General features: G+C 42.3%; 1 protein-coding gene across 6 annotated transcripts in view; it reads right to left on the minus strand.

The window, feature by feature from the left end:
• Nucleotides 1–25,462, minus strand: part of LOC148325568 (sickle tail protein homolog) — an 88,412-nt gene extending 62,950 nt beyond the window's left edge. For all 6 annotated transcript variants that reach the window (XM_088310360.1, XM_088310365.1, XM_088310366.1 and 3 more), the window contains exon 1: nucleotides 24,736–25,462. In XM_088310360.1, the coding sequence (XP_088166486.1) occupies nucleotides 24,736–25,012 (277 nt within the window). In that variant the 5' untranslated portion in view covers nucleotides 25,013–25,462. The remainder of the gene's footprint in view (nucleotides 1–24,735) is intronic.
• Between the last annotated feature and the right edge of the window lie 710 nt (nucleotides 25,463–26,172).

The raw sequence follows: 26,172 nt of genomic DNA on the forward strand, positions 1-26,172 counted from the left end.
CTTTTTGAAAAGAGTAGCACACATGGTTGGTATTGTCAACCTTTTTCGCACTGTGAGGTGTACAAGTTTACAATACAACTTCATTTATGCAGCGCAGTTCACAACAGCTGGAGCTGTAGTGAAGTGCTTTCCGTATGGTGTAATATAAATTAGAAAAACACAAACACATATACAGTAGACACCAGAAGAACAACAGAACAGCATCTGCCTGCACATGTGATGGGATTATGTGCTGATAGTTTGTCCAGAATGTATACTGTATTGTAGTGTGAATTATCATCTATGAATGCAGATTACTATAAATTAAATTTAATTACGACAACTTTCCGGAGTGTAAAACGCCTGTATGTAGTCCGCAAGAGCTGGTGCGACAAGAACAAAGTTTTTCTTGACAGGAAATGTCATGCTTCATGGGCAACTCGAAGCTTTGACAGCTCCCAAAACAGGACTGAAAGAAAAGAATGACAATTCTTTTAGCTATGATGATTAAGGTAAGGTAAGGTAAATTAAATTAAATTAAATAAATACAAAAATGTGCCATTTGTGGTGGCATTTAGAGAACCAATACAGTATTATGTTCTCTTCTATTCTAACACACATGAGGCAAGGCAATTCTGCCATGCTATAGAATATGCTGCCCCAGGAAATTCAGACTCAACCTTTGGTCTTTTCACATTCTAACACAAGCTGCAGTGACTGAATACACATTGTTCAAATCAGAATTCTCTAGCACATGCATGCAAGAAAGGGAAGATCCAGAAGTTGATGTTTGGAATCAACTCCTTTTACTGTCATTATTCATCTGTTTTGATGTTTGTTGTTGTATGACTTACTTTTGTGCCATATAGAGCAATTTGTATACACTGGTGGTTGTCTGAAAGTGCTTTATAAATACAGTTGAGTTGAGTTTTGTCCGTACATTGTACAGGAGTTAGTATTGACTGCGACACAGATGGCTAAATTTTGTAGGGGAATTTGAAGTCAAAACCCCCCCCAAAAACTACCAGCAGAAGTGCTAGTGCAGGACCATTGCGGCACTGAATTTACATCATGTAACATCTGGTGTGTATTTCTAAATAGCTCTTGTCTTGTTGGCACCGGTCTTCCTTTGGGAATGTTTAAAAAAAAAACAGAAAATACACAGATAATTCTTCGTACCATTCTAATAATTCAGATCACATCAAATATGCTGAAGGATAGTATGTAACACACTATTCCCCCAAACTCTCAGGATTAACAACTCCGACTGTCCTTTTCACACCTTTCCATTGACTTTAGAAAACACACTTAAAATTCAGGGAGAGCTGCAGAGGAAAGGGAATATACACATTGCTCCATAAGTAATCCTTAAATGTTACTCCTCTTCTTCACATGATCCCCAAAGGCTTAAACCGCCCTATACTACGCATTTATAGACTACATCTTGCCATGTGTAAAGCCAATATAAATTTCTGCTGATGTGGGTGGATTAAAAAGAAGGTGCGCCTGCTGATGTCAAGGGCCCGTAACATAGAAAATCAATATTTTGTGAACTTTTAGCCATGTTAAAGTGGCAATTCCTAACAAAAAAAACTAAATTGTGTTTTGCTCAATTTAGCCATTTCTGAGCCCGGTGCCTCAGAAGGGCTCTCAACATCGTCAAAGACAATACCCACCCAAACTCACACCTGTTCGACCTGATGCCCTCTGGCAGGCGCTACAGATGCATCAAATCGAGGACCAATAGACTGAGAAACAGTTTCTTTCCGAGAGCCATCTCCATTCTGAACTCTCACACACACACGAGAACACCCTTACCTTGCAGAACAGCATTGTGATGTGTTTTTATATACCCTATTCAGTACTAAATTCCATTGCACTCTCTTATTTATTTATCTAATTTATATATTTGTCTGTATTATTGTTGTATTGCACTGGAGGGGGGAGCCCTCTAATCTCGTTGCACACTTGAGTACAATGACAATAAAGGGATTTCTAATTCTAATTTTAATTCTAAATGTGGAAACCATAAATGTTTATACCAATAAAAATAAATCATCAATAATAAACTGATGGCTCAGAAATTCTAGTGCATGAAGTACACGTTCCTTTGCAAAAACAAACTTGTGGGCTTCAGTGACATTTGAAAAAGAAATTCAGGCCCAGCAGTGTTTGATGCACTCAACAGAGACTTCTCATGACTGCCTTGTCACGTTCAGTTCTTTGCTGCAAAGGTCATATAGTGAGATCTTGTCTTAATGTTGTCACTTCTGCTTGTTATGTCCTCAGTTCAACCACCAAGTCTCACAACACATCAATTTGATAAGAACACAAAGCTGAATTAGAACATGTAATGTAATCTGTAATAATGGGACATTATTTTGTATCACCATCTCATTCACTTATTGTAAGTAATATAGAGTAATTCGCCAAAACTATAACACGATAAAACTTACATAAAAACAGTTATAAGCAGTGTCAGGGAAGTTTCTATTAAACAAGCCAGGACAAATGAGTCAACCAGCCAAGATTGTCTTTGTGTCTCGCGCAGAGCAGCCCCCTGAAGTCAGAGGTGAAGCTCCTGCTTCCTGTTCCTGCAAGGCTTTTATTGTATCGCAGCAAAGCAATTTGAATATGCAACTCATACAGAAAAGAAACACCCCTTGCATAACGGTCAGTGTGACTTCAGTTTGCGTCCTTGGATCTCAGACACTTTTACTTCGTATCATTCTGGAATGAGCGCCTGGCTTGTCTCTTTCTATCAGTACAGGCACTTCTGTCAACACTGGATAACAAGGGTACACTGTTCACTTGAAAATCAAATGACCTGAAAGCATAGTTTGGAACTTGATAATATGACAACCTAATTTCTTTGACAAGCAGTAAAATAGAAACTGTAATAATAGTGTGCTCCCCTTCTTTTAGTCCTTATTTTATTTCCCACCCTCACTAAGGTAGTGGGTGAGCATGAGGCTATCCCATCTGACTTTGGGCGGCAAGCAGGTAAAACTATAGACTTATCGCCAGCCAATTGAAGAGACTGTGCAAACAACCTTTCACAGTTTTCCACCTATCCACAATGACAAATTCAAGTCTTGAGTTAACTTTTACAGTACATGTTTGTCAGGGACATGGACAAGAAACTGACTATCCAAAACTTTTACTTTTGTTGAATTTATTAAATTTTGCTCCAGATAAATATTTTAAGTAGATGTGTCGTTTACTTAAAAAGTGTATCTGGATCCAAATGATTTGATTTTGTGCAACCATTTAAGAAAATGAAATTGGGTAAATTCAACACACCATTTTTTTTTCAGTGCACCTGGAAATAACCTTAGAAAGCTCAGGAATAATGTGTAAACTCCACAAGAGTTGAAATCTACGGATAGAATGAAACAACTTTTTTTGTTACTTAATATGTGAATGAGTTTTCTCCTGTTTCATTTTAAGCGACACTGAAAAAATAGTATGTTAAAGTTATCAATTTTATTTCGTCAAGTCGTTCCACGAAATAAAATGTTTTGGAGGCATTTTTTTAAGTAGACCATCCATCCATTATCTGAACCGCTTCTCCTCACTAGGGTCACGGGTGGTGCTGGAGCCTATCCCAGCTATCTTCAGGCAGTAGGCGGGGGACACCCTGAACTGGTTGCCAGCCAATCGCAGGGCACACAAAGACGAATAACCATCCGCGCTCACACTCACACCTAGGAGCAATTTAGAGTGTCCAATCAACCTGCCATGCATGTTTTTGGAATGTGGGAGGAAACCGTAGTACCCGAAGGAAACCCACGCAGGCACGGGGATAACATGCAAACTCCACACAGGAAGGCCGGAGCCGGAATCAAACCCACAACCTCTGCACCTGTGAGGCCATTGTGCTCACCAGTCATCCACCGTGCCGCTCAGACCATACATCTACTTAAAAATTGTATCTGGATTTAGTGATTTTACAAAGTTTTTCATACAATCACGATGAAATAAAATGGAGTGAACTTAACAAAAAAATATTTTTAGTGTGTACAATATTCAAATTTAAAGTGCATGAATGCAAATGAGTGAAATTCTGGTGTGCTTCTCAAAGTTGATTACTAAAATATAGATTACAATAGTCAATTGCTTCCTTGACCCACCATGAGACTTGTTCATCTCAAAGATATTTTGAAAAGGGAACAAGGGAGTGGGCATCAAACCTGCAACCTTCAATTTGAGAGCTCAACCTGATCCAAGCTGGCCCCTTTGGCAAAGTATAGACGTGCAAGACCTGAGCAAACACAGTATATATATATATATATATATTATGTATATATATATATATATATATTATGTGTATATATATATATATATATACACATAATATATATATATTATATATATATATACATAATATATATATATTATATATATATATATATACATAATATATATATATATATATGTGTTTGTTCTTTTTTTTTTTTTGGGCCCACATCCTTACCAGAAATGTACCCGTATGATTTTCCATGAAGATAAAAATGAAAAGTGACAAAGGATCCTTGACAATCTTGATGCTGCATGTACCATCCCAATTGTCCATCCCCTTCCTCTCATTCCCTCCTCCCCAATCCTTGACAAAGTAGATTTGATTGATCTAGTTCAGTGAAGGCCTGGAGGGAAATTGTAGCTTTTTACTGTGATGGCCAGCACTGTGTGGATATGTGGCACACAATTTGCCATTCCATCAATTAGCCAGTTAGTTTGCTGACATTGTCCAATTAGACTGTTCTGGTACTAAACCAAAAAAGAGTGGTCAGTAGTCTATGTGTTGCTGTGAGTCCTCACAAATAGTGCAACATTACCACCCTATATATGTGGGAATATACCCAATTAAATACTATATCTTGTATATAAGCGAAAGAAATATACTAGATTTCCATAATACATGTCACATCGGCCTTCAATATTTTCAACAAACAAGTACGACCCTCTCCAGATGTTTAGAAAGTTTAAGGCAAATACATTTTTATTTTTTCTGTAGACCTGAAACATTTGGGTTTGGCAAGATAAATATGATAAGTGTAAAAGTAGTGTTTCTGATTCAAACAAGTCTCTGCACGTTCTTGATCTTCTCTACATACATTGCCCTGATGACTTGCGTGTCATGCTGAAAGACATGCACACGCACAACATTTTTTTGTATTAAAACTCTTGGTATTACCTGACTGAGTAGAATATTGTTTTAATGCAATCATCTTAATTGTCCTTATTATTAATTACTATATAGCTTACAAAATTTGGGCTGTAAGATAATGATGGTTATATAAGCGCCCCTGCTTGTTGGAACTAAATCCTCAGATTTACATATGCAAATATATTTACATTTGTAAATATGTAAATATACTTACTTATGTATGTATATATATATATATATATATATATATTAGTCGACTAATTGCAACTACTATCTGTGGCTATTCAACTAGCAAAATAATCATCCGTCGCAGTCCTAGTTCAGGAGGTTTAATTTGCATCGCAGGTGATCGAACGCAATTTCGATATATTTGATCAAGGCACAAGCAGACAAATTTGGTGCTGCCCAGTGCAAAGTCTCGCAAGATACCATTAGAAATAAGACTCCACCATTGCACACAATTACTTTGCATATGACTTGTGCCTAAAACAAAAATAGGGCCCTTAGTATTTTGTCACACTCCATCAGTAAATAATTAAGTAAGTGGCTTTGGTCAGAGACTCAAGGGATGTGGGGGTGTAAACTGACACTATAGTCAAATCTTGAGAGCAGTTTCAAAATGATGCAGGGTAGGAATGACCTAACAAATTAACAGTGGAACCTGAGAAAATATTGTATTAACTTATTTATTTCTGAAGCATTTGCCTTCAGTTTCCACTGATGAACCACAATAAATTCTTAGAATTAAAAATCATTGATGATGGTCATTTAAACATAGGAAGGTTTAATATAAGGAGCATGACCGAAGAAATTATAGTGTAAATAAAAGCAATAAATATGTAGGCCTGAGTACCAAATGAGCTTGGCCTCCATAGTGTACATAAAAACAAAACCTCTCTTCCAGGAAAAACTTTAAAATCTTGTTTATCACTCCAAATTTACCGAAATCGCACAGACAGTATTTCAAACACTTAATGAAGTGCAAGCTGAAGTTGCCGTTTTCTTCTTCTTCTTCACTGGGACAATACATTTCATCATTTCCACCAGAAACATGTAAAACATAGCCACACTGTGGGTATGCCTAAAAATAAGTGTATGAGTTTTATCTAAAGAGACAGCTCAATGCATTGCCTGGATTATAAAAAAAAAAAAATGCTCTCCGAAGATGTTTCCAGACCAAGCAGCTGTTTCCCAGGGCACTCATTGCTCAGTGATGTGGAGTGTACCAGATTTGGACAATAATACACAAAAAACCCAACGTTCTTTGGAATAGGACTTAGGAATGGAAAGATGTCCCATATGAAATTGTACAACTGCTGCTGTCGAGTCAAATTAGGAAGATGGTAAAGCAGTATCCACTGGCATATTTAAAAAGTGTACAAGAGAAAGAAATTGTGCTTTGAGAGCAGTGTTGGGCAAGTTACACCCATTATGTCATATATTTCTTGGTACTTGCATTTGAAAGTAATATAGGGTTTCTTTATAATAGCGCCATCTGTGTAGAGCATGGATAGGCAATTGAAATGCTTTGGCGTCACAATTTGTCACCAGTGTTAATTTTCTTCTTACCAGTCTAAGGTGATTTTGTTTCTCGTATCAACGGTCTAACACTAATTACAGCCCTGACAGCGACAGTGGTTCGAGGGGGGCTAAATGCTGCCTGCCTGCTTAAGGAGTCTAACAAAACTTGAAAGTATTTCTCCAGCCAAGATGGCCCATTTTTCACTATCTAGCTCAGGTTATATATTTTTGAAAAAGTAAAGATACATGCCCCCCTGCTGCCTGCTGTCAGCCGTTGTCTGCCTCCTGAGAGTTGACTCGACTTTACCGTACCTAAATGTCTGAAATATGACCAGTTGAGGTTTGTGTGCTCATTCATGCTCTTGTCTGCTTCAGTCTGTGTAAGTGGAGAATTGTAAAAGTAAAAGTATTTTTGATTTTGTGGAGGTGATCACATATGAGCTCACATTTGATGTCAATGAATCCAAACTATTGTGCAAAACTTTATACTTCCACAGGTTGAAGAGGACACAAATAGTAATGTGCATTTGCATTTCGGTGGCGATTGGTCGTTTAAAACAACAGAACTGACAATTCGAGCTATATTACCTTGCTTACCTCCTTGGTGGGACCTAGACGCTGAAACAAAAAAAACAAAAACAAAACAGCCGAGCTCCAAAAGGACCGTCCCAATTTGTCGTAAATCTTATCACAAAGAAAAAAAAACCTTAAATCACTACAGAGTCTTTTAGGTGGGGACATTTTAGGACTGATGTCATTTTTACACGCAAACCTAGTATATAAGTGCCAATTTTAACATCAATCAAGTGTCGCTTTAAATAAAAAAATGTCTAACCAATCACCGCAAAAATGCAAATGAACATTCCCACGCTTGTCCACTTAAACCTGTAAAAATACATTTCATTTTCAATTTTGTGTCATGACCCGTTTGCTCTTGCCATGCCTCACGTGTTCTTTGTTTGTGTTTTCCCAACTGACGTGGGGGCGTTTCTCCAGCGCTCTTCCCCGGGCATGCCGCCACGCCTGGAGAGGCGCGCCCACCAGCCACGCACCTGATCCTGATCATGTCATGATTACGTTCCCCTTCTTAAACCCTCCGCGCTGACGGTTCAGCGTCGGATTATTCCCTTGCTCACGACTCATGTGCCAAGTGTTTATTCTCGCAATCCTTGTTATGTGCTTCACGTGTTTTTCGGCACCTCGTTTCATTCCTGATTGTTTTCCCTTTGTAAATACTGATCTCTGCCGGAATAATAAATTCCTTGTTAACATCTTGGGCTTGTCCTTGTCTGCGCTTAAAGAGTCCACCTCGGCGTTTCCGGCACTGCCGGCGACGCCATCCTTACAGAATAATCCGACCATGGACTCTGCAGACTCGGAGAGGCTATTTAGAGCTGTGGCCAGCCAAGGGCAGCTCGTGGGACAGCAGTCGACGGAGCTCGCGGAGCTTCGCAGCGCCGTCGGCCAGCTGTCCCACCGCCTGGCACATCTTGATGCGCACCTTGGTAGCCTCCAGCCCGGCACCGTTCCGGGTTCCGTCCCGCCGGTTACTACAACCGGTCCTTCCCCACCTGTACCTCTCGTGCGGGAGCCAAATTTGCCACACCCCGCCCGCTACGGGGGCGAGCCAGACCAGTGCGGCCAGTTCATTCATCAGTGCCGCTTAATCCTAGACCAGCAGCCACTTACCTACGCTCATGACAGTTCCAGGGTGGCGTTTGTGATGAGCCTTTTGACTGGTCAAGCTAGCGCTTGGGCCATGGCCGTGAGCAATGCCCGACCGGACCTCCGATCGTCGTTCCCGGCGTTCTTGGCGGAATTCGAGCGCGTGTTTCACCACCCGACTCAGGGGAAGGAGTTGGGGGGCGAACTACTTGATTGTGTCCAAGGCGACCGTTCTGTGGCCGATTACTCCATCGACTTCCGCATTCGCGCCGCCGAGAGCGGTTTCAATGACTGTGCCCTACGGACATTGTTCCGCCGTGGACTCAGCTTGGCACTCAAAGACGAGCTAGCCGTCCGCGAGGATTCGGCGTCCCTGGAGGAACTCATCGGGTTGGCCATTCGTCTCGACAATCGTCAGCGCGAAAGGCATCGGGAGAAGGGAGTGGAGCGGTCGCGCCGCGTGCCGGAACGACAGCTGGTGCCAGTTCCCCGCACCGTCGACGAGCCCATGCAACTAGGCGGTGGACGGCTCGACAGGACTGAACGACAGCGGAGATTCCAGACCGGTGCCTGCTTCTACTGCGGCTCACCAGGCCACCGGCTCTCCTCCTGCCCTACACGTCCGCCAGGCCGGTCGCTACCCGACCGGTCCCACGAACACTGTAAGTCCACTACCGACCATCCCGGCCACCCTGAGCTCCGCACGGAGGTTCCGGAAGCCGAGCATCCGGATCCCGGAGACCATCGGGCTGAGACCCCAAAGAGACTTGAGGTGGACGGCGAGGTAGTGGGAGTGGGGGGTAGTTTTCGAATTCGGGCTCTGGTTGATTCGGGGGCGGACGACTGCTTTATCGATCCCGGAATGGTCGCCAAATTAGGATGCGAGGCTCGGGAGCTCGAGAAGTCCGAGCCGGTCTGCGATTTAGACGGGCGGCTTCTGGCCGACGTAAGACTTGTTACGCAGCCCCTTACGTTAAGGTTGTCGGGCAACCACGTGGAAATGCGGTCGTTCTTTGTTATGCCCTCGCGAGCAGCCCCGATCGTTCTCGGACTTCCCTGGTTAAAGTTCCACCAACCGGCGATTGACTGGGGTAGGATGTGCGTAGAAAACTGGAGTCCTCACTGCCACGTGCATTGCCTACGCTCGGCCGAGGGGGGGGTAAGTCCTCGGGTCGCTCCACCCGAGAAGATTTGCCTAGACGGTGTGCCACTGATATACCACGACCTCCGCGCCGTTTTTAGTAAGGACAGGGCCCAGTCTTTGCCGCCCCACCGGCCTTACGATTGCGCGATCGAGCTCGTTCCGGGCTCCCCCTTACCGGCCGCCCGCCTGTATAAGATCTCCCAGCCTGAGCAGGAGGCCATGAACAAATATATCTCAGAGTCCCTCGCGGCGGGGTTGATTAAGCCGTCAAAGTCCCCAGTAGGCTCGGGGTTTTTCTTTGTCCCAAAGAAAGATAAGACCTTACGCCCGTGCGTGGATTATAAGGGGCTGAACGCTATCACAGTTAAGAATCGTTACCCGCTCGCGTTACTCGACTCCGCCTTCGCCCCGCTGCAAACGGCAGCAGTCTTTTCTAAACTCGACCTGAGATCCGCCTACCACCTGGTAAGAATTCAGGAGGGAGACGAGTGGAAGACCGCGTTCAAGACTCCCCTAGGGCATTTCGAATACCTGGTCATGCCAGTCGGACTGACCAACGCACCCGCAGTTTTTCAGAGCCTAATCAATGACGTACTCCGCGACATGCTCAACGTCTGTTGCTTTGTTTATCTTGACGACATTTTAATTTTCTCGCGGTCGATAGAGGAGCACCACCGACACGTCCGGACGATATTACAACGCCTATTAGAGAATCGACTCTACGTCAAAACAGAGAAGTGCGAGTTTCACACGAGCTCGGTTCAGTTTTTGGGGTTCATCGTAGAGAAGGGACAAATCAAGGCCGATCCGGCCAAGACGCGCGCCGTATTAGAGTGGCCTACGCCTACTACCCGTAAGCACCTACAGCGCTTTCTAGGGTTCGCGAATTTTTACCGGCGCTTCATCAAGGATTATAGCCGCTGCGCTTTGCCCCTTACTCGCCTCACGTCTGTCAAGACCCGTTTCGCGTGGGACCCAGAGGCAGAAGCGGCCTTTGGCGATCTCAAGCGCGCGTTCATAAGTCCGCCTGTGTTGCGCCATCCTGACCCTGAGTTATCCTTTTCCGTAGAGGTCGACGCATCCGATTCAGGAGTGGGGGCGGTGCTGTCCCAGCTGTCTCCGGTCGACCAGAAGCTCCACCCTTGCGCCTTCTTCTCCCGCCGCCTCACTCCGGCCGAGGCCAACTACGATGTGGGAAACCGGGAGCTGCTGGCAGTCGTCCTCGCACTACAGGAATGGAGACACTGGCTGGAGGGCACCCGCGAGCCGTTCACCGTGTACACCGACCACAAGAACCTGGCCTACATCCGGACCATCAAGAGACTCAACCCCAGACAGGCCCGGTGGGTCTTGTTCCTCAGTCGGTTCGAGTACACACTGACTTACCGGCCGGGGGCCAGGAACACTAAGCCCGATGCCCTGTCACGAATTCATGACCCGGTCGAGGAGGAGCCGGGCCCCGACAACGTGGTTCCCGACCACCGCCTGGTGGGGGCCGTTCGGTGGGAGGTCGAGCAGCGGGTCCAGGAGGCCCAGGAGGAGGCGGGCACCCCATCCGGCTGTCCCGAGGGCCGGTTATATGTGCCGGTCCAGTTGCGCCCTGAGGTGCTCAAGTGGGGGCACTCCTCTCGAGTGGCGTGTCATCCCGGCGTTCGCCGCACCCTCGGTCTCGTTGCTCAACGCTTCTGGTGGCCGGAGATGACGAAGGATATCACCGACTTCGTCAAGGCCTGTCCCGCCTGCGCGTCAAGTAAGGCCTCGCACCAACCGCCAGCGGGACTATTACACCCCTTGCCGATACCACCACGACCCTGGTCTCACATAGCCCTGGACTTCATCACGGGCTTGCCCGTCTCAAGGGGCAAGTCTGTCATACTAACCATTGTCGACCGCTTCTCCAAGTCCACTCACTTCATCGCTCTGCCTAAGCTCCCGTCAGCCCTTGAGACTGCCAATCTCCTTGTCATTCATGTTTTCAGGCTCCATGGACTGCCGATCGATGTAGTGTCCGACCGAGGCCCGCAGTTCGTATCACGTGTTTGGAAGCGCTTCTGCCGGTCCCTGGGGGCCACGTCGAGCCTGTCCTCGGGTTACCATCCGCAATCCAATGGGCAGTCTGAAAGGGCGAACCAGGACCTGGAGGCCGTCCTACGGTGCGTGTGCGCTGATCAACCGGCCACTTGGGCTGACCATCTTCCTTGGGCGGTGTACGCGCAAAACACCTTGGTATCCTCGGCCACCGGTCAGTCCCCATTCATGATTGCTTATGGCTACCAGCCGCCGCTGTTCCCATCGCAGGAGGGGCTGGTTGAGGTCCCGTCCGTCCAGCTGCACCTGAAGCGGGCGCATCGCGTTTGGCCAGGTCGGCCTTGTCCCGCACATCTGAACGCAACCGACGGATCGCCGACCGTCGCCGCCGCCCGGCTCCGACGTACCAACCCGGGGACAAGGTATGGTTGTCCACCCGCGATCTTAACCTGGCGGGAACCTCCCGCAAGCTGGGTCCACGCTTCGTGGGCCCTCTGGAGGTGGACTCCATCGTCAACCCTGTGGCCGTCAAGCTCAAGCTCCCGCCCACCATGAAGGTCCATCCCGTTTTCCACGTGTCCTTGCTCAAGCCGGCCTCATCGTCGCCTCTGGTTCCGCCATCCACCCCGCCTCCGCCACCACAGATCGTCGAGGGCGGTCCGGTGTACACGGTGCGGGAGATCTTGGACTCCAGACGCAGGGGCAGGGGCTTCCAGTATCTGGTCGACTGGGAGGGCTACGGACCGGAGGAGCGCCAGTGGATCCCCCGCTCCTGGATCCTTTGTACCGATCTCATCTGGGATTTTTACGCCGCACACCCGGGCAAGCCTGGTGGTCCGCCAGGAGGCGTCCATTAAAGGGGGGGGTACTGTCATGACCCGTTTGCTCTTGCCATGCCTCACGTGTTCTTTGTTTGTGTTTTCCCAGCTGACGTGGGGGCGTTTCTCCAGCGCTCTTCCCCGGGCATGCCGCCACGCCTGGAGAGGCGCGCCCACCAGCCACGCACCTGATCCTGATCATGTCATGATTACGTTCCCCTTCTTAAACCCTCCGCGCTGACGGTTCAGCGTCGAATTATTCCCTTGCTCACGACTCATGTGCCAAGTGTTTATACTCGCAATCCTTGTTCTGTGCTTCACGTGTTTTTCGGCACCTCGTTTCATTCCTGATTGTTTTCCCTTTGTAAATACTGATCTCTGCCGGAATAATAAATTCCTTGTTAACATTTTGGGCTTGTCCTTGTCTGCGCTTAAAGAGTCCACCTCGGAGTTTCCGGCACTGCCGGCGACGCCATCCTTACATTTTGTGGAAGTTAGACTGGCTTTCCCTCGTTGGAGCGCAATAAAATCTCAAATATGCTGCCGTACGCTTTTTTTATTTTCACAGGTTGAAGCAACATGAGGAGAGCTGTGCATATGATTTTGATGCCAATTGGTCACCATTTTAAGACACTAAGTGACAACAGAATGTGACAATAAAAGCCAGCAAACGCATTACAATGCTTGCCTCCTTCCTTCACTGTTTGAGATGAAAAAAAACCTAAAGCATCCCATGGCCATAAAAATTGGCATCATTAACATGTGTTGAATGTAGTCATAAAAAATGCATTGAATCACTACTGATGTGCTGATGTTAAGTGTTGACATCATTTTGCCATACAGACCTATTATATGAGTATCAATGTTCAGCAAAATCACCTTAATGCACATGACAGCCAGATATATTATTTTTTTACAATAGTTTTATTTAAGTTCTTAAATCTATCCATTATCTGAACCGCTTGTCCTCACAAGGGTCACGGGGGGTGCTGGAGCTTATCCCAGCTGTCTTTGGGCAGTAGGCGGGGGACATCCTGAACTGGTTACTAGCCAATCGCAGGCCAAACAATCATCAAGAACAATCATCTGCTCTCACACTCATACCTAGGGGCAATTTAGAGTGTCCAATCAACCCCGCGATGCATGTTTTTCGATTGTGGGAGGAAACCGGAGTTCCCGGAGGAAATCCACAGAGGCACGAGGAGAACATACAAACTCCACACAGGAAGGCCGGAGCTGGAATCGATCCCTCGACCTCTGCAAGTTATTAAACGTACATGAAAAATAATGAAGTTATCAAATTAATTACAGGCAAATATTTATTTACTGGTTTGCATGTTCTCCCCGTGCCATGATTTTGAATGGTACAGACAAAAATAATTAAAAGACAAGAAAACTAAATAAAAACTATGTAAACTATCTATCTATATATATATATATATTTATATATCTATATATATATATATATATATATGTATTTATAAATCTGATTTTGATTTCTTTATATATATAAATATATATATAGGTGAGGTGCAGGGTTTGATTCCTGCTGCGGCTTTCCTGTGTGGAGTAGGCATGTTCTCCCTGTGCCTGCGTGGGTTTCCTCCGGGTACTCCAGTTTCCTCCCACATTCCAAAGACAAGCATGGCAGGTTGATTGGAAATTCTAAAATTGCCCCTAGCTGTGAGTGTGAGCGCGCAAGGTTGTTCGTCTGTGTGATTGGCTGGCAACCAGTTCAGGGTGTACCCCGCCTACTGCCAGAAGACAGCGAGGACAGGCTCCAGCATACCCGTGACCCTCGTAAGGAGAGGCGGTACAGATGATGGATGAATGGACTTTAGTCTCAAGTTTTGCCTTGTGTGGGTGTCTCATCAAGCTAATTCTGTCCACCTGTGTTCAGTGACCCAACACTTATCTTTGCCAATCACCTCCATCAAACCGTTTGAGTCTTGTCCATGTGTTTATCATTCTCTCGTTAATTTGACTGTATTTAGTTCCCTGCTTTCTTTTCGTCATTGTTGGTTCATTCTACTAACTATGGCATTAGTCAAGTTGTTACTTTGATTCCTGCTATTTTGAGCTTTTGTACTTTTTTTCCCAGTAACTTGTTTGCCTTTTTTTCCCCCCTTAAATTAAATACCCTTTAAATGACCCCTGCCTTGCTTATTTTCATTTGGGTCCTCCACTCCACTTTGCCGTGACAGACAAGAAATTAAAAAAAGTAAATTAATAAAATACAAATCAGAGAAAACATTGGTGCATTGCACAAATGAAAATACAAAATTTTACACATGTATCTACAAAAAATGTTATTTGCTTGTTAGCAAAATAGAGTCGTTTTACTTTTGACTCTTGAAATTTATGTGATTTAGTAGACTTTCTTTTTCTTTACTACAATTAAAAACAAAATTATAAAAGTCTAATTCATCCATATACAAGGTTCGTATGAGTGCTTAAAACGTTGAAAGTGCTTTTAATGCTGAGTTTTAAATGTTTGAAAAGTGCTTGAATTGTGGGTGAGATGGTTGTAAATGCTTGAAAGTGTTCATATTTCTCGGCAGTCTGACTCAGTAAGCTAATTACAAAATGCAAAAAAATAAAAGAGGTTTCCTTCCAAATGAAAACTACACGCTTGATCTGTTGGCACGAGCCTTTGTTAGGCTATACAGCTCTGTCATGCAGCCCAGAAGGCATTAATCGTAACGGATTCTGGCGTCACCTTCTTATCTAAATGAATAAAAACTACATAGTAATGTTTGATCACTTGGCAGTTTGATTAGTCGTTGCTAAAAAACATGCACAGTTTGGAATAATGCATTCTTTGGTAAGTGTAATCAGTGATTTACAGAAAGAATAATCAACATAAAAAACATTTCCCCCCCCAAAACAAAAACTGAAATATTTAACTTCAGTACTACATGCATTTTAATTAAATAATAATTAAATAAATGGAGTGAGTGGAACATGGCGGCGAGTGAGTAAGACGGCAGTAACTCTCTCCATTCAAAACTTTGCCTAAAGCTATTTTATCGCCAACCCACCGCACTGAAGCCTGAACTCCAAGCAGCTAACTAAAGACTTTCCTCACAATGCCTCCAAAACAACTAAAGCAATCAAACAAGGACCGCAATAGAGCAGAATTTTCATCATTCTCATCTTAACGCCTGTCCCAACTTGGGCAACGACAGTGCAAATGCTCATGCTAGGCCTTCAACTACCGCTGTTCCGATAACGGAGACTTTGCTTAAAAGTATTTCAGCGGCTGTGGCCGAGCAAGGGCAGAGTATTCTAAAAGCTGTGAATGAGACAATGGGGAAGCTCGAAGCGAAAATAGATGACATGGTGAAGCGCATTGACGATGCTGTTGCCACTACAGCGGCACTTGTTGCGCGCCAAATGGAGGCTGAAACACGCGTTTCTCGCTTGGAAGACGATATGGTTCCGATAAAAAAGCAAATTGATGCTTTGGAGAAAACTAACAAGGATCTCCGGGCCAAAGTAACTGACCTGGAAGGTCGACAAAGACAGAAGAACATCAGGCTGCTAAACCTAAACGAGTCAATCGAAGGGGGAGACCTGCTTGAATTTTTCGAGGGGTTTATTCCCAATCTACTGCAGCTACCTGTTGCGTCTGTGGCCATCGAGAGTGCCCATCGGGCTTTTGGAATACCTGGTGATGGTCGTCCACGCCCCGTTGTGGTGAAACCTCAGCGCTCTCGAGATGTCTCCATTGTGTTTGCGGCTGTGAAACGCCTTGGGAATCTTCAGCATGAGGGGCGACCAGTGCGAATTACCCGTGACATTCCACCTGATGTCCAGGCTGCGAGGCGAGCCTTCAATACCGTGTGCGCGAAGCTCATCAAAAAAAAATACTCGCTTCAGAATGGCATATCCTGCAATCCTGTCCTTCAAAACAAATGGAGTACTGAAGACATTTAAGGATCCGAACGAGGCTGAAGCTTTCCTCTTAACCATCCCGTAACTGGTAGAGTAGCCTATGTCTCTGTGAATATTGTCCCCGGTGTTGAGTGCTCATTTGCCCCTCAGAACTGATTGAACTGTGATATTGTATATTATGGGCTAAACTTTCTTTGTTGTATGGCGACACAATATATGGAGAGTATGACAACAACTAAGTTTTGAGTGGTAGTTAGAGGTTATGTTTTGTGTAATTTTATTTTTATCTTAATTCACATGGTGCTCAAATATACAATAGAAAGGTCCTAGGCTCAATTAATTGTAATGTTCTGAATAGGTTAAAAAAAAAAAAAATATATATATATATATATTAAAAAAAAGGTATGGGATTAATTGATATAAATTGTAGTAGAGAGTATGAGAAATTTGAACAGTACCATCATGACACTACAAATTGTACCTGTGAATACTATAACCCTGAAGATCTAAAACAAAATGATTTTTCATTTTCAGTCATGCACCTAAATATACAAAGTCTTAAAAAACAACATGATGAGCTGGTTTCGTTGCTTGCTAATACAGCCACAAATTTTGATGTTATTGCATGCAGCGAAACTTGGATGAATGACCGAACATATATAGATATTTATAACTTAGATGTATACATATCGCATTACAAGAATAGAATTGGTAAAATAGGTGGGGGGGTTGTCTTTATGTAAATTCAAATTACTTAGTAAAAGTGCGAAATGATATGACTATTGATGATGGTTACTCTGATTCATTATTTCTCGAAATAAAAATGACAAAGGGGAAAAGTCTCATTATCGGAGCAACATACCGGCCACCCAATTCTGACTATGGTTCATTTAGAGTTCACCTTGAAAGTCTTCTCCATCTTCTAAATCAGACAAATATAAACTGCATTATTATGCAAGACTTTAATATCAACATATCAAATAAGGATACAATAGGAATGGACTTTCAAAATATTCTCTTCTCCTCATCCTTTTATGCAACTATTGATAAATATACCCGAGTAACAGAGAAAAGTGGGTCCATTATTGACAACATTATTACCAATATACAAAACTCTGGAGGTAAATCTGGTGTATTATATTCAGATATAACAGATCATTATCCCATTGTGTTTTTTATGAACTGGACCAAAAGGCCATTTGTCCCATGTACCAAGAGAAAAGTCCAGAGTCTAACTGACAAAACCCTTAAAAACCTAACTCAACATCTCCAAACAAAAAACTGGGATGCTATTTATTGTTCTAATGATCCAAACAAGGCATTTGACTACCTAACTCATGAAATAAGAGCTTCTATTAATTAAACTATTCCAGAAAGGATATAAAACAAAATGAAATAAAAAATCCCTGGATTACAGAAGGAATTCTACAGTTTATTGAAAAGAAGACTAAACTTTATAAACAGTATAAAAGTCCAAATAATATAAATAAATGCAAATACACAAGATATAAAAATAAATGAACAAATCTAATACGAGTTAGTAAGCAAAACTATTTTTCTGGCCGATTTAAAAATGCTTCTGGCGATCAGAAGAAATCTTGGAAGGTGCTGAATGAGGTAATTGGCCGAAATGCAAAATCACCAGTTTTTCCTGAAGTCGTAATGCAGACCCAATCAAATAAAACGACTAAGGCAGATAATTTACCAGACAATTTTAACATTTTTTTTTGCCTCTGTTGGAAAAAATCTATCAAAACAAATTTCTACCACAGGAGGCTCACATTACAAATATGATCTAAAAAAGAATTACCCCAACTCATGCTATTTTACTCCTACTTGTAAAATAGAAATAACCAATATTATAAACAAGATGAAATGTTCACACACAACTGGTGCTGATGGTATTAGTAGTAAGATTCTTAAAACTATTGTGCATGTGATAGCTGAGCCACTTGCTCATATAATAAATTTCTCTCTCCAGCTCAGCGTTGTTCCAAAGCAAATGAAGGTGTCAAAAATAATACCTGTATATAAGTCTGGGAACATAAATGAAATGCAAAATTATAGGCCCATATCAATATTACCAACCCTTTCCAAAGTACTAGAAAGAGCAATCCACTTGTGACTGGTAGCCTACTTAAAAAACAAAATATACTGTTTTTTTTTCACAGTATGGCTTCAGGGAACAGAGCAATACATGCATGGCGACTTTGTATTTGCTTGAGAAAGTAAATGATGCTTTTGAGAAGGGAGAAATTGGTATTGGCGTTTTTCTCGATCTCACAAAGGCATTTGATACGATTGATCACTCTACTTTACTTGGGAAGTTGGAGCATTATGGTGTCAGGGGTATAGCACTACAGTGGTTCAAGGACTATCTTCAGGATAGACTACAATATGTAAATGGAATATGGAATGAATTGGATAATGAAATAAAACAATCTGTTACGCTTTCTATATTTAAAAGAAATCTGAAACACAAGCTACTGGAGAAATATGTATCTAAAGATTTTGCAGCCAAATGAACTCAGAGTTAAACTTTTCTCTTTTACATGGATTACTGAGTTATCATTGGTTATCATTTAAGTTGAAATCTACATGAACTGGTCCATCATATCTGTTTTAGCACCACACAGAAATCTTGATGTTTTTTTTTTTATAAACTATGAGCCGTTGCCCAGCACTGTAAACATCTTGTAAATTACATTTATATTGAATTGATTACGTCAGTACAAGATAAATCTTTTGTTTGGTGGTGGTGTGCTGGATCCCTGTTCATAAGCTTTTAGCTTCAGAGGGAGTCCATTTTTCACATTGTAAACGCAGTATTTTGTTTGCATACATTATGTGTGTGTGAAAATAAACACTTCAAATCAAATCAAATATAGAACCATTACATGTATTCCTGTTGTGACTTAAATCTCTACGATTTTTTTTTTTCATTCCAATTCAGACCCTTACTAATCTGTAGCCTCTGATACAATGAGAGTGACAATAGAACAGGGAGGGCAAACTTTTGATTGGTGGGCCACAATGGGTTCCAAAATTTGAGAGAGGGGCCGGACCAGGAGCAGATGGATGGAGTGTTTTGGTAACCTCACCTCATCAGAGAAACAAAATACATTTAATTTAAAATGAAAATGAACAAAATGTCAGGATACGTGGTGAAGTGGAGGATGAGGAGGACCCAAACGGATTGGGTAACTTAAAGGGTATTTAATTAACAAAAACAAAAGGCAAACCAGGAACTGAGAAAAACTAACATATCAAAAGTTCAAAACAACATCCATCCATCTTGTGTAACGCTTCTCCTCACTGGGGTCGCAGGGGGTGCTGGAGCCTATCCCAGCTATCTTCGGGCAGTAGGCGGGGGACACCCTGAACTGGTTGCCAGCCAATTGCAGGGCACACAGAGACGAACAACTATCTGCGCTCACACTCATACCTAGGGGCAATTTAGAGTGTCCAATCAACCTGCCATGCATGTTTTTGGAATGTGGGAGGAAACCGGAGTACCCGGAGGAAACCCACGGAAGCACGGGGAGAACATGCAAACTCCACACAGGATGGCCGGAGCCAGGATTGAACCCACACCAATGCGGTCTCTCACTGTGAGGCCATCGCGCTAACCAGTCGTCCACCGTGCCGCCCTTCAAAGCAACAGAGAAGAAGAAAGCACAATGACTTGACTTAACTAAACTTGACTGTGAGACAGGTCTGAAGACATGGACATGAACATCTGACACTGGCAGCGACGATGGACCAACAAGGACTGAAAGCAATCAGGGAACTAATTACAAACAAAGTAAAGAGATAATGAGGAGCACCTGGACAAGACACAAAGGATTGGAGGGAGCTGATTGGTTCACACTAGGGAGTGAGACGACAAGCACAGGTGAACACAATCAGAGCACAAGACTCACACTAAACAAGGAAAAATATTAAGCTAAATACTAAATCAAAAACAACAAAATACAGACCATGACACAAAAGCATTCCAACAAAAGATCTGTGTTTGACATACGAGACTATTTAGAAAATAAAACATTAAGAATTCAGGTTTATTCATTTAATTTGTTTGAAGTTTGGTTGTCCGGATTAAAACTTTTAATCGGCCGCAAGTGGCCCCCGGGCCGTTGTTTGCCTGCAATAGATGCAACCCTGGCTGCTCTAATTACCGTTGACATCACTGTTGCCTTCACTTTTAGTGTACACTCTCACATTGCTGACGCTGCATTGGGAAGAATTTCGTTTTTTAACGTTCATGTCTTTTATGTCACCATTTAGGCATCTTATTAGACTAGCATTTTTTCTGATGACGAGCATTTCAATTCTATTTCGATGGTGCGAAATCACAACCGAAGTTGTCTTTGGACATTTAACACATGGACCAGGTTTTGAACCACACGTCTCATTTATTAAGAAAAAAAGCCAACAGAATCCAGAAGGCGTGCGTGCGTGCGAGCAAGCAGGGGGCGAATGAGCAGGGGGCGAGAAAGAGAGAGAGAGTTATGGTTGCAGCCTTCACTTAACCAACTGTATCAGTAACAGCAATGGTACAATGACCAGCAGCAACAATAGTATTAGCAGCAAAAGTGTTTTTCACTGCACTTGTGGAAACACAGTTGACTACAATTACTGGGAGGGAAAGAGAGAGGTTAGTGGCATCAAGGCAGAACTAGAGGCAAACAATGCAGGCATACAACAGTCAAGCAGTTCAACTAGGGACTGGAGAGCAACCTAGAAACCAGCAAAAGAGAACCAAGATCAATAAGAAACTAAAATAGGAACATCAACACTCGGATATGGTGCATCGTTAACAGCGAGCTCCCACATCAGTCTGACACGCGGAACATTAAGACAAAACAGTAGAATGTGGTGGTATAGTCACAGCGGTCTATTCAACATTCTACACCTGGAACAGTAAGCCAGGAGGCCTCTAACTACAGAATTGCATCATATAAGTCATATTTTAGAGAAGTTGGAAAAGTAAAACACATTTTACATATATATATATATATACATATATATATATATACATATATATATATATACATATATATATGTATATATACATATATATGTATATATATATATATATATATATATATACATATAGATATATACATATTATAAATATATATACACATATATATACATACATTATAAATATATATACATTTTATATATATACACATATATATAGATATACATATATATATATATTATAATATATATATTATAATATATATATTATAATATATATATATATATACATAAAACCAATCCATGAATGGCACTGAGCCAGTGGTCCACTGTAATGCAGGAAGTATGTTTAGAATTTTTTTGTTGTTGTTTAAAATGTGTTTATAACTAATTAGGGCAGCACGGTGGCCTCACAGTGCAGAGGCGCACGACTCGATTCCAGCTCTGGCCTCCTTGTGTGGTGTTTGCGTTTTTCCCTGCGTGGGTTTTCTCCGGGTGCTCCAGTTTCCTCTCACCTTCCAAAGACATGTGTGGTAGGTTTAATTGAAAACACCAAATCATTCCCAGGTGTGAGCGTAAGTGGCTGCTCGTCCATGTGTACCCTGCAGTTGGCTTGCAACCAGTTCGGGTTATAGCCCGCCTACTGCACGGAGGCAGCTGGGATTGGCTCCAGCATGTGGAATAGATAATTGATGGATGGCCATTTTTAATTATCAAGGTGCCACCCCATTTGTGGTCACGGGGAAAATGCAGCCAGGCCCACTGGGAGCAATTCGAGTTTAGAATCTCGCCAAAGGACATGATAATCATGTGCAGTCTTAGCCAGGATTTGAGCAAGCAATCCTTATGGACAACCTGCTTTACCTACTGAGCCACAGCCATCCCTGTGAAATTAACTAGCTTTGGTTAGTAAAGCCAAGAAGGAAAAATATTTTAATTGCATTCCTAGTGTAAACATTCCCTCATTACTGAAAATATTTTGTAGAATACATTCAGCATTTTTAGAACAATGTTATCATTCATTTGATGTACATCACTCATCCGTGTTTGTTGTGTATAATAATATTCTTTGTATGATTTGCCAAAGTTTGCAGTGTTGTAATACTATTATTATTAGTAGTAAATGTGATCGTATTTAGCTGACAGAACATATCCAAAGATAAGAAAGAGGTTAGGAAAACATTTGATCACCCAGCTGCATGTTCATCGTCTATCTGGACCTTGATGTAATGAGTAACATTTTAAAATGTGTATTCACCACTTCCAAATGCCCCCAGTGACCTCATAAAGTCAGCATAATCAGTGAACCCTGGGACATGTCATGCATTAATTCAAACCTTTAATAACTCTTGACTTCATCTGCAAAGTCCTGCACGTAGCAACACATTAGCATATGACTTAGTCATGTTACCTAATTACTGTAAAACGTGCTGCTGGAGAAGTCTATTTGTGCACCCAAACAAATCTCCACCACCACAGAAATACACACATGCACATATTGCTCTGGGCTGTTTGACTCATGGGCGCGTGTTTGTAAGTTACATACGCTGACTGCTTCAAGAAGAACAGGAATGCGATTGAAAAAGAACACTGAAAAACATGAACTTCGACAAATGCTAACGTCAGTGAGAGGCAAACACTTTTGATTCCAATGCTAATGCAGATAAGCGCATTATATAACATCTAGTCATTACTTTTTCCATCTCATTTACAGTATATATGTGGATATTTACATATAATACTTTGCCTCCGTCATAGTTTTTTTGGTGAACATACAACAATACAACGACTGTGGCAATTCTGGTGCGATAAATACTCATGGGTTGTCCTGGTCTGTGTTTGTTGTTTTTGGTTTAGTAATTGATTTCATGTTTTTCCTTGTGTTCTTCTAGTGTTGACCAATCAGCTCCCTCCAACCCTTTGTATCTTGTCCAAGTGTTCCTTGTTGTCTTGTCAATCTGTTTGTATTTAGTTCCCCGGTTCCTTTCAGTCTTAGTTGATTCATTGTCTTCTGTCGCATGTCCTCTGTCCTGTCTCCCTTAGTCAATTCAAGTTAAGTCAAGTCCTTGTGTTTTGGTGATGCCTAGTATTTTGTACTTTAGTATTCTGTTCATCCAAGTATCTAGTTTGCCTTTTTTTTCTTTACATTTATAATATTTTGACATATTATTTGCTTACTATTATTGAAAATGATCGCACACAAAAAGATAAATAAATCAAATACATTTATGATACTTTTTCAAAGAAACACTACTTTCGAGAGATGTGAAACAGTATTTGTGCTGTGCCGTGTCAGGGATGACAATAAGCCAAACCACTTCAGTTAGTGAGGTTATCACTCACTTTCCACTTGTCCAGGATGAAGAATTATAAACAGACAGTGATGGGCATTCTGGCCCAGGGACGGAATGGGATCGACAGATGACCATTTTGGGGATGGAGGAATTTTTTATTTTTTTTTAAGAACGATGGAATAAGCTAGGATGTAAGTGCATTTTTGTCCATCCCTGTGACCATCGCTAACCGGGACAAGTAACATGTGTATAGAATTCAAATATTTGCACTTGGAGTACAATGAAATCTTGTAATGCTGTTGCATGTAATGACCCTTTAACTGAGAGAGAGAGAGAGAGAAAGAGAGAGAGAGAAAGAGTAAGAAAGAGAAAGAGCGGGAGAGAGAGAGAGATAGACTCGAAATGGGCAAAAACAAGCAGAAATAAGCATAAGCATTTAGTCCCTGGGACGGAACGGTCATGGCAAAGGAAAAAAATTGTTTTGGCATCTTCTGTTCTAATAGCACATACTTGAACAAAAAGTACAGTAAAACTCCTGAAAGTTAGTTGACAAATGGCAAGGTCTGAATTATTTTCAATATATAGACATCAAGATGTTTTTTTTTTTTGCATATAATTATAGTCATTGACCAAATTCACTCAGTCACTAAGTTCGTCTTATGAACTGAGATTCATTGTAAATCTTTAAATAAGCAGATTCATGTTTTAAAAGAGTCCCACCATGTGGGGGCCGTGATACCACTCCCACCGCCTCAAATGAGTTACTGTGCCACCCGTGGAGGGCAGCCTTTTCATGCCAAACTTTACTGTACTACATGTGTTGATAATTTGCATATGGTCATATCATAAGTGAGTGTTGTGTCATGTTTCTATTAAAGGTGCATACATTTCTTTTTTTATTTTTTGTAAAAGAGCAATCTTGAAGTCAGAGTTCATGACTACTAAATCATAAGGGTCAACAAACTGGAGCTAAATGAATGAGACTGATTTATAGAACTTAATTTACTTGACAAAAACATTTTATTGGTACTGACAATAAACCGGACTTTTGAACTCTCTGCGTTGTTGACACACAGGATGTGAGGAAATACTATATTTCCAACATCAATTGTTTGTCACCATTTCTAACAGTAGTTTAACTTCAAATATAATAAATAAGCGTACAAAAGTGACTTGCCCTATATTGGCCGTCACACTTTGTTGCATTATACTAATTTGTTTGTGCGAGCTTACCTTCATTGCAATACTTCTCAGCAGGCTCAGGGACTTTGTCCTCACCGTCAACTTTGGTTGCTCCGTTTCGTCCTTGTCCTAATACAGACACCTTGCTTTGGTTCTGGCTCTGGACTGGTAAGGGTCTTTGGACCAAGTTTCCCTCACTGCCTGCTCTCATTAGCCTCTCTCCGATGCGCAGCATGCATGAGCGGTTACCTTGGAGGTCCTTTCTTAAATTGCAGTTCTGGGTTCCGGCTGATCCGGGTCGACCCAAACGGGATGAGGACTTGGACATCTTGCCCACTGGGTTGTGGAGAACGCTTGTTAGTTACTCCAGGATTTATCGGTCTTCCTCCTTTCTGGAGCTTTTCTGAGAAAAACTGCTTTTACATTGGCTTTATAGCTACACTTTCTTCTTGTACTTGTCTTTTTCTTCACATCCCCTGCAATTTTCTCATTTCTGTCCCGGTCAGTCAGTTTCTTATCCAGTCTTCTGTCACCTCTCTTTGGGATGATGCTTGTCCCAATATTTGTATCAACTTGCGCCCACTCTTGCCTCACTGAGATTCCTGATTAATGTCTTGCAGCTGTAAATTCTGTACCACCGAATCGTCTTCATTCAAAAATGGTGTGTTTTTTTTTTTTGCTTCCTTCCTAGCATGGCCTCTGAATCTGAACTCCTCTGAGAGAGCTCTGTGTCTCCCTACACTCTGTCTCCCTCGTTCTCAGTCATCTCCTGCTCCCTCCCACCAATCTTTCCTGCTTTTAATCTTTCCCCCCTTTAATCCCCGTCATGTACTTGACTCGCTCTCACTCTCTCTCTTTCTCGCTCTCACACTCTCACGGTCTTTCTTTCGTCGTATTCAGGCTATGTTGGCAATTTATGTGACACTATAAATTCATGCTGATATCTCTATTGTCACATTGTACAAGAAACAATTTCTGCCTTTTAGCCATTCCTTATTATTACTCAGAAAGAAACTCCCTTTTTTATGTTTGCACTGGGCAATCTTGGTGTTATTCCCTGCAGCTTTTGCAGAAGATGCTTTTTATCACTTGTTCATTGAAGCATAACAACAGTGAGTTGCATGTTTGTGGGAGATCTTATGGATTGAATGAGTCATTGGTCAGAAACAAAATTGTTATAATGCCAGAGCAAATTTTATGCATTCTGATCTCAACATAGACCATTGAACCAAAATTTTAATTGATTCTGGAATAACCAGTTTGGGGTGCAGCATCACATTTTCAAGGGTGTTCCAAAATCACACACACAGCGTTGATAACATAAACAGCATTACAGAACAAAACATGAATATTACGAATAAAAGAAAACGACAAAGTGGGAAATTAAAATCATACTTAAACTAGAGTTGCGAGCTGCTATGAAGGACCCTGACGGCGTGGGCCACTTTGGGGTACTGACACATTAGAATTGGAATTTTGCAAAAATGG

The sequence above is a fragment of the Idiotropiscis lumnitzeri genome, chromosome 12, assembly GCF_059441095.1.
Source record: "Idiotropiscis lumnitzeri isolate Australia: NSW breed Sydney's pygmy pipehorse chromosome 12, RoL_Ilum_1.0, whole genome shotgun sequence".
In the NCBI taxonomy this organism is placed as follows: Eukaryota; Metazoa; Chordata; class Actinopteri; order Syngnathiformes; family Syngnathidae; genus Idiotropiscis; species Idiotropiscis lumnitzeri.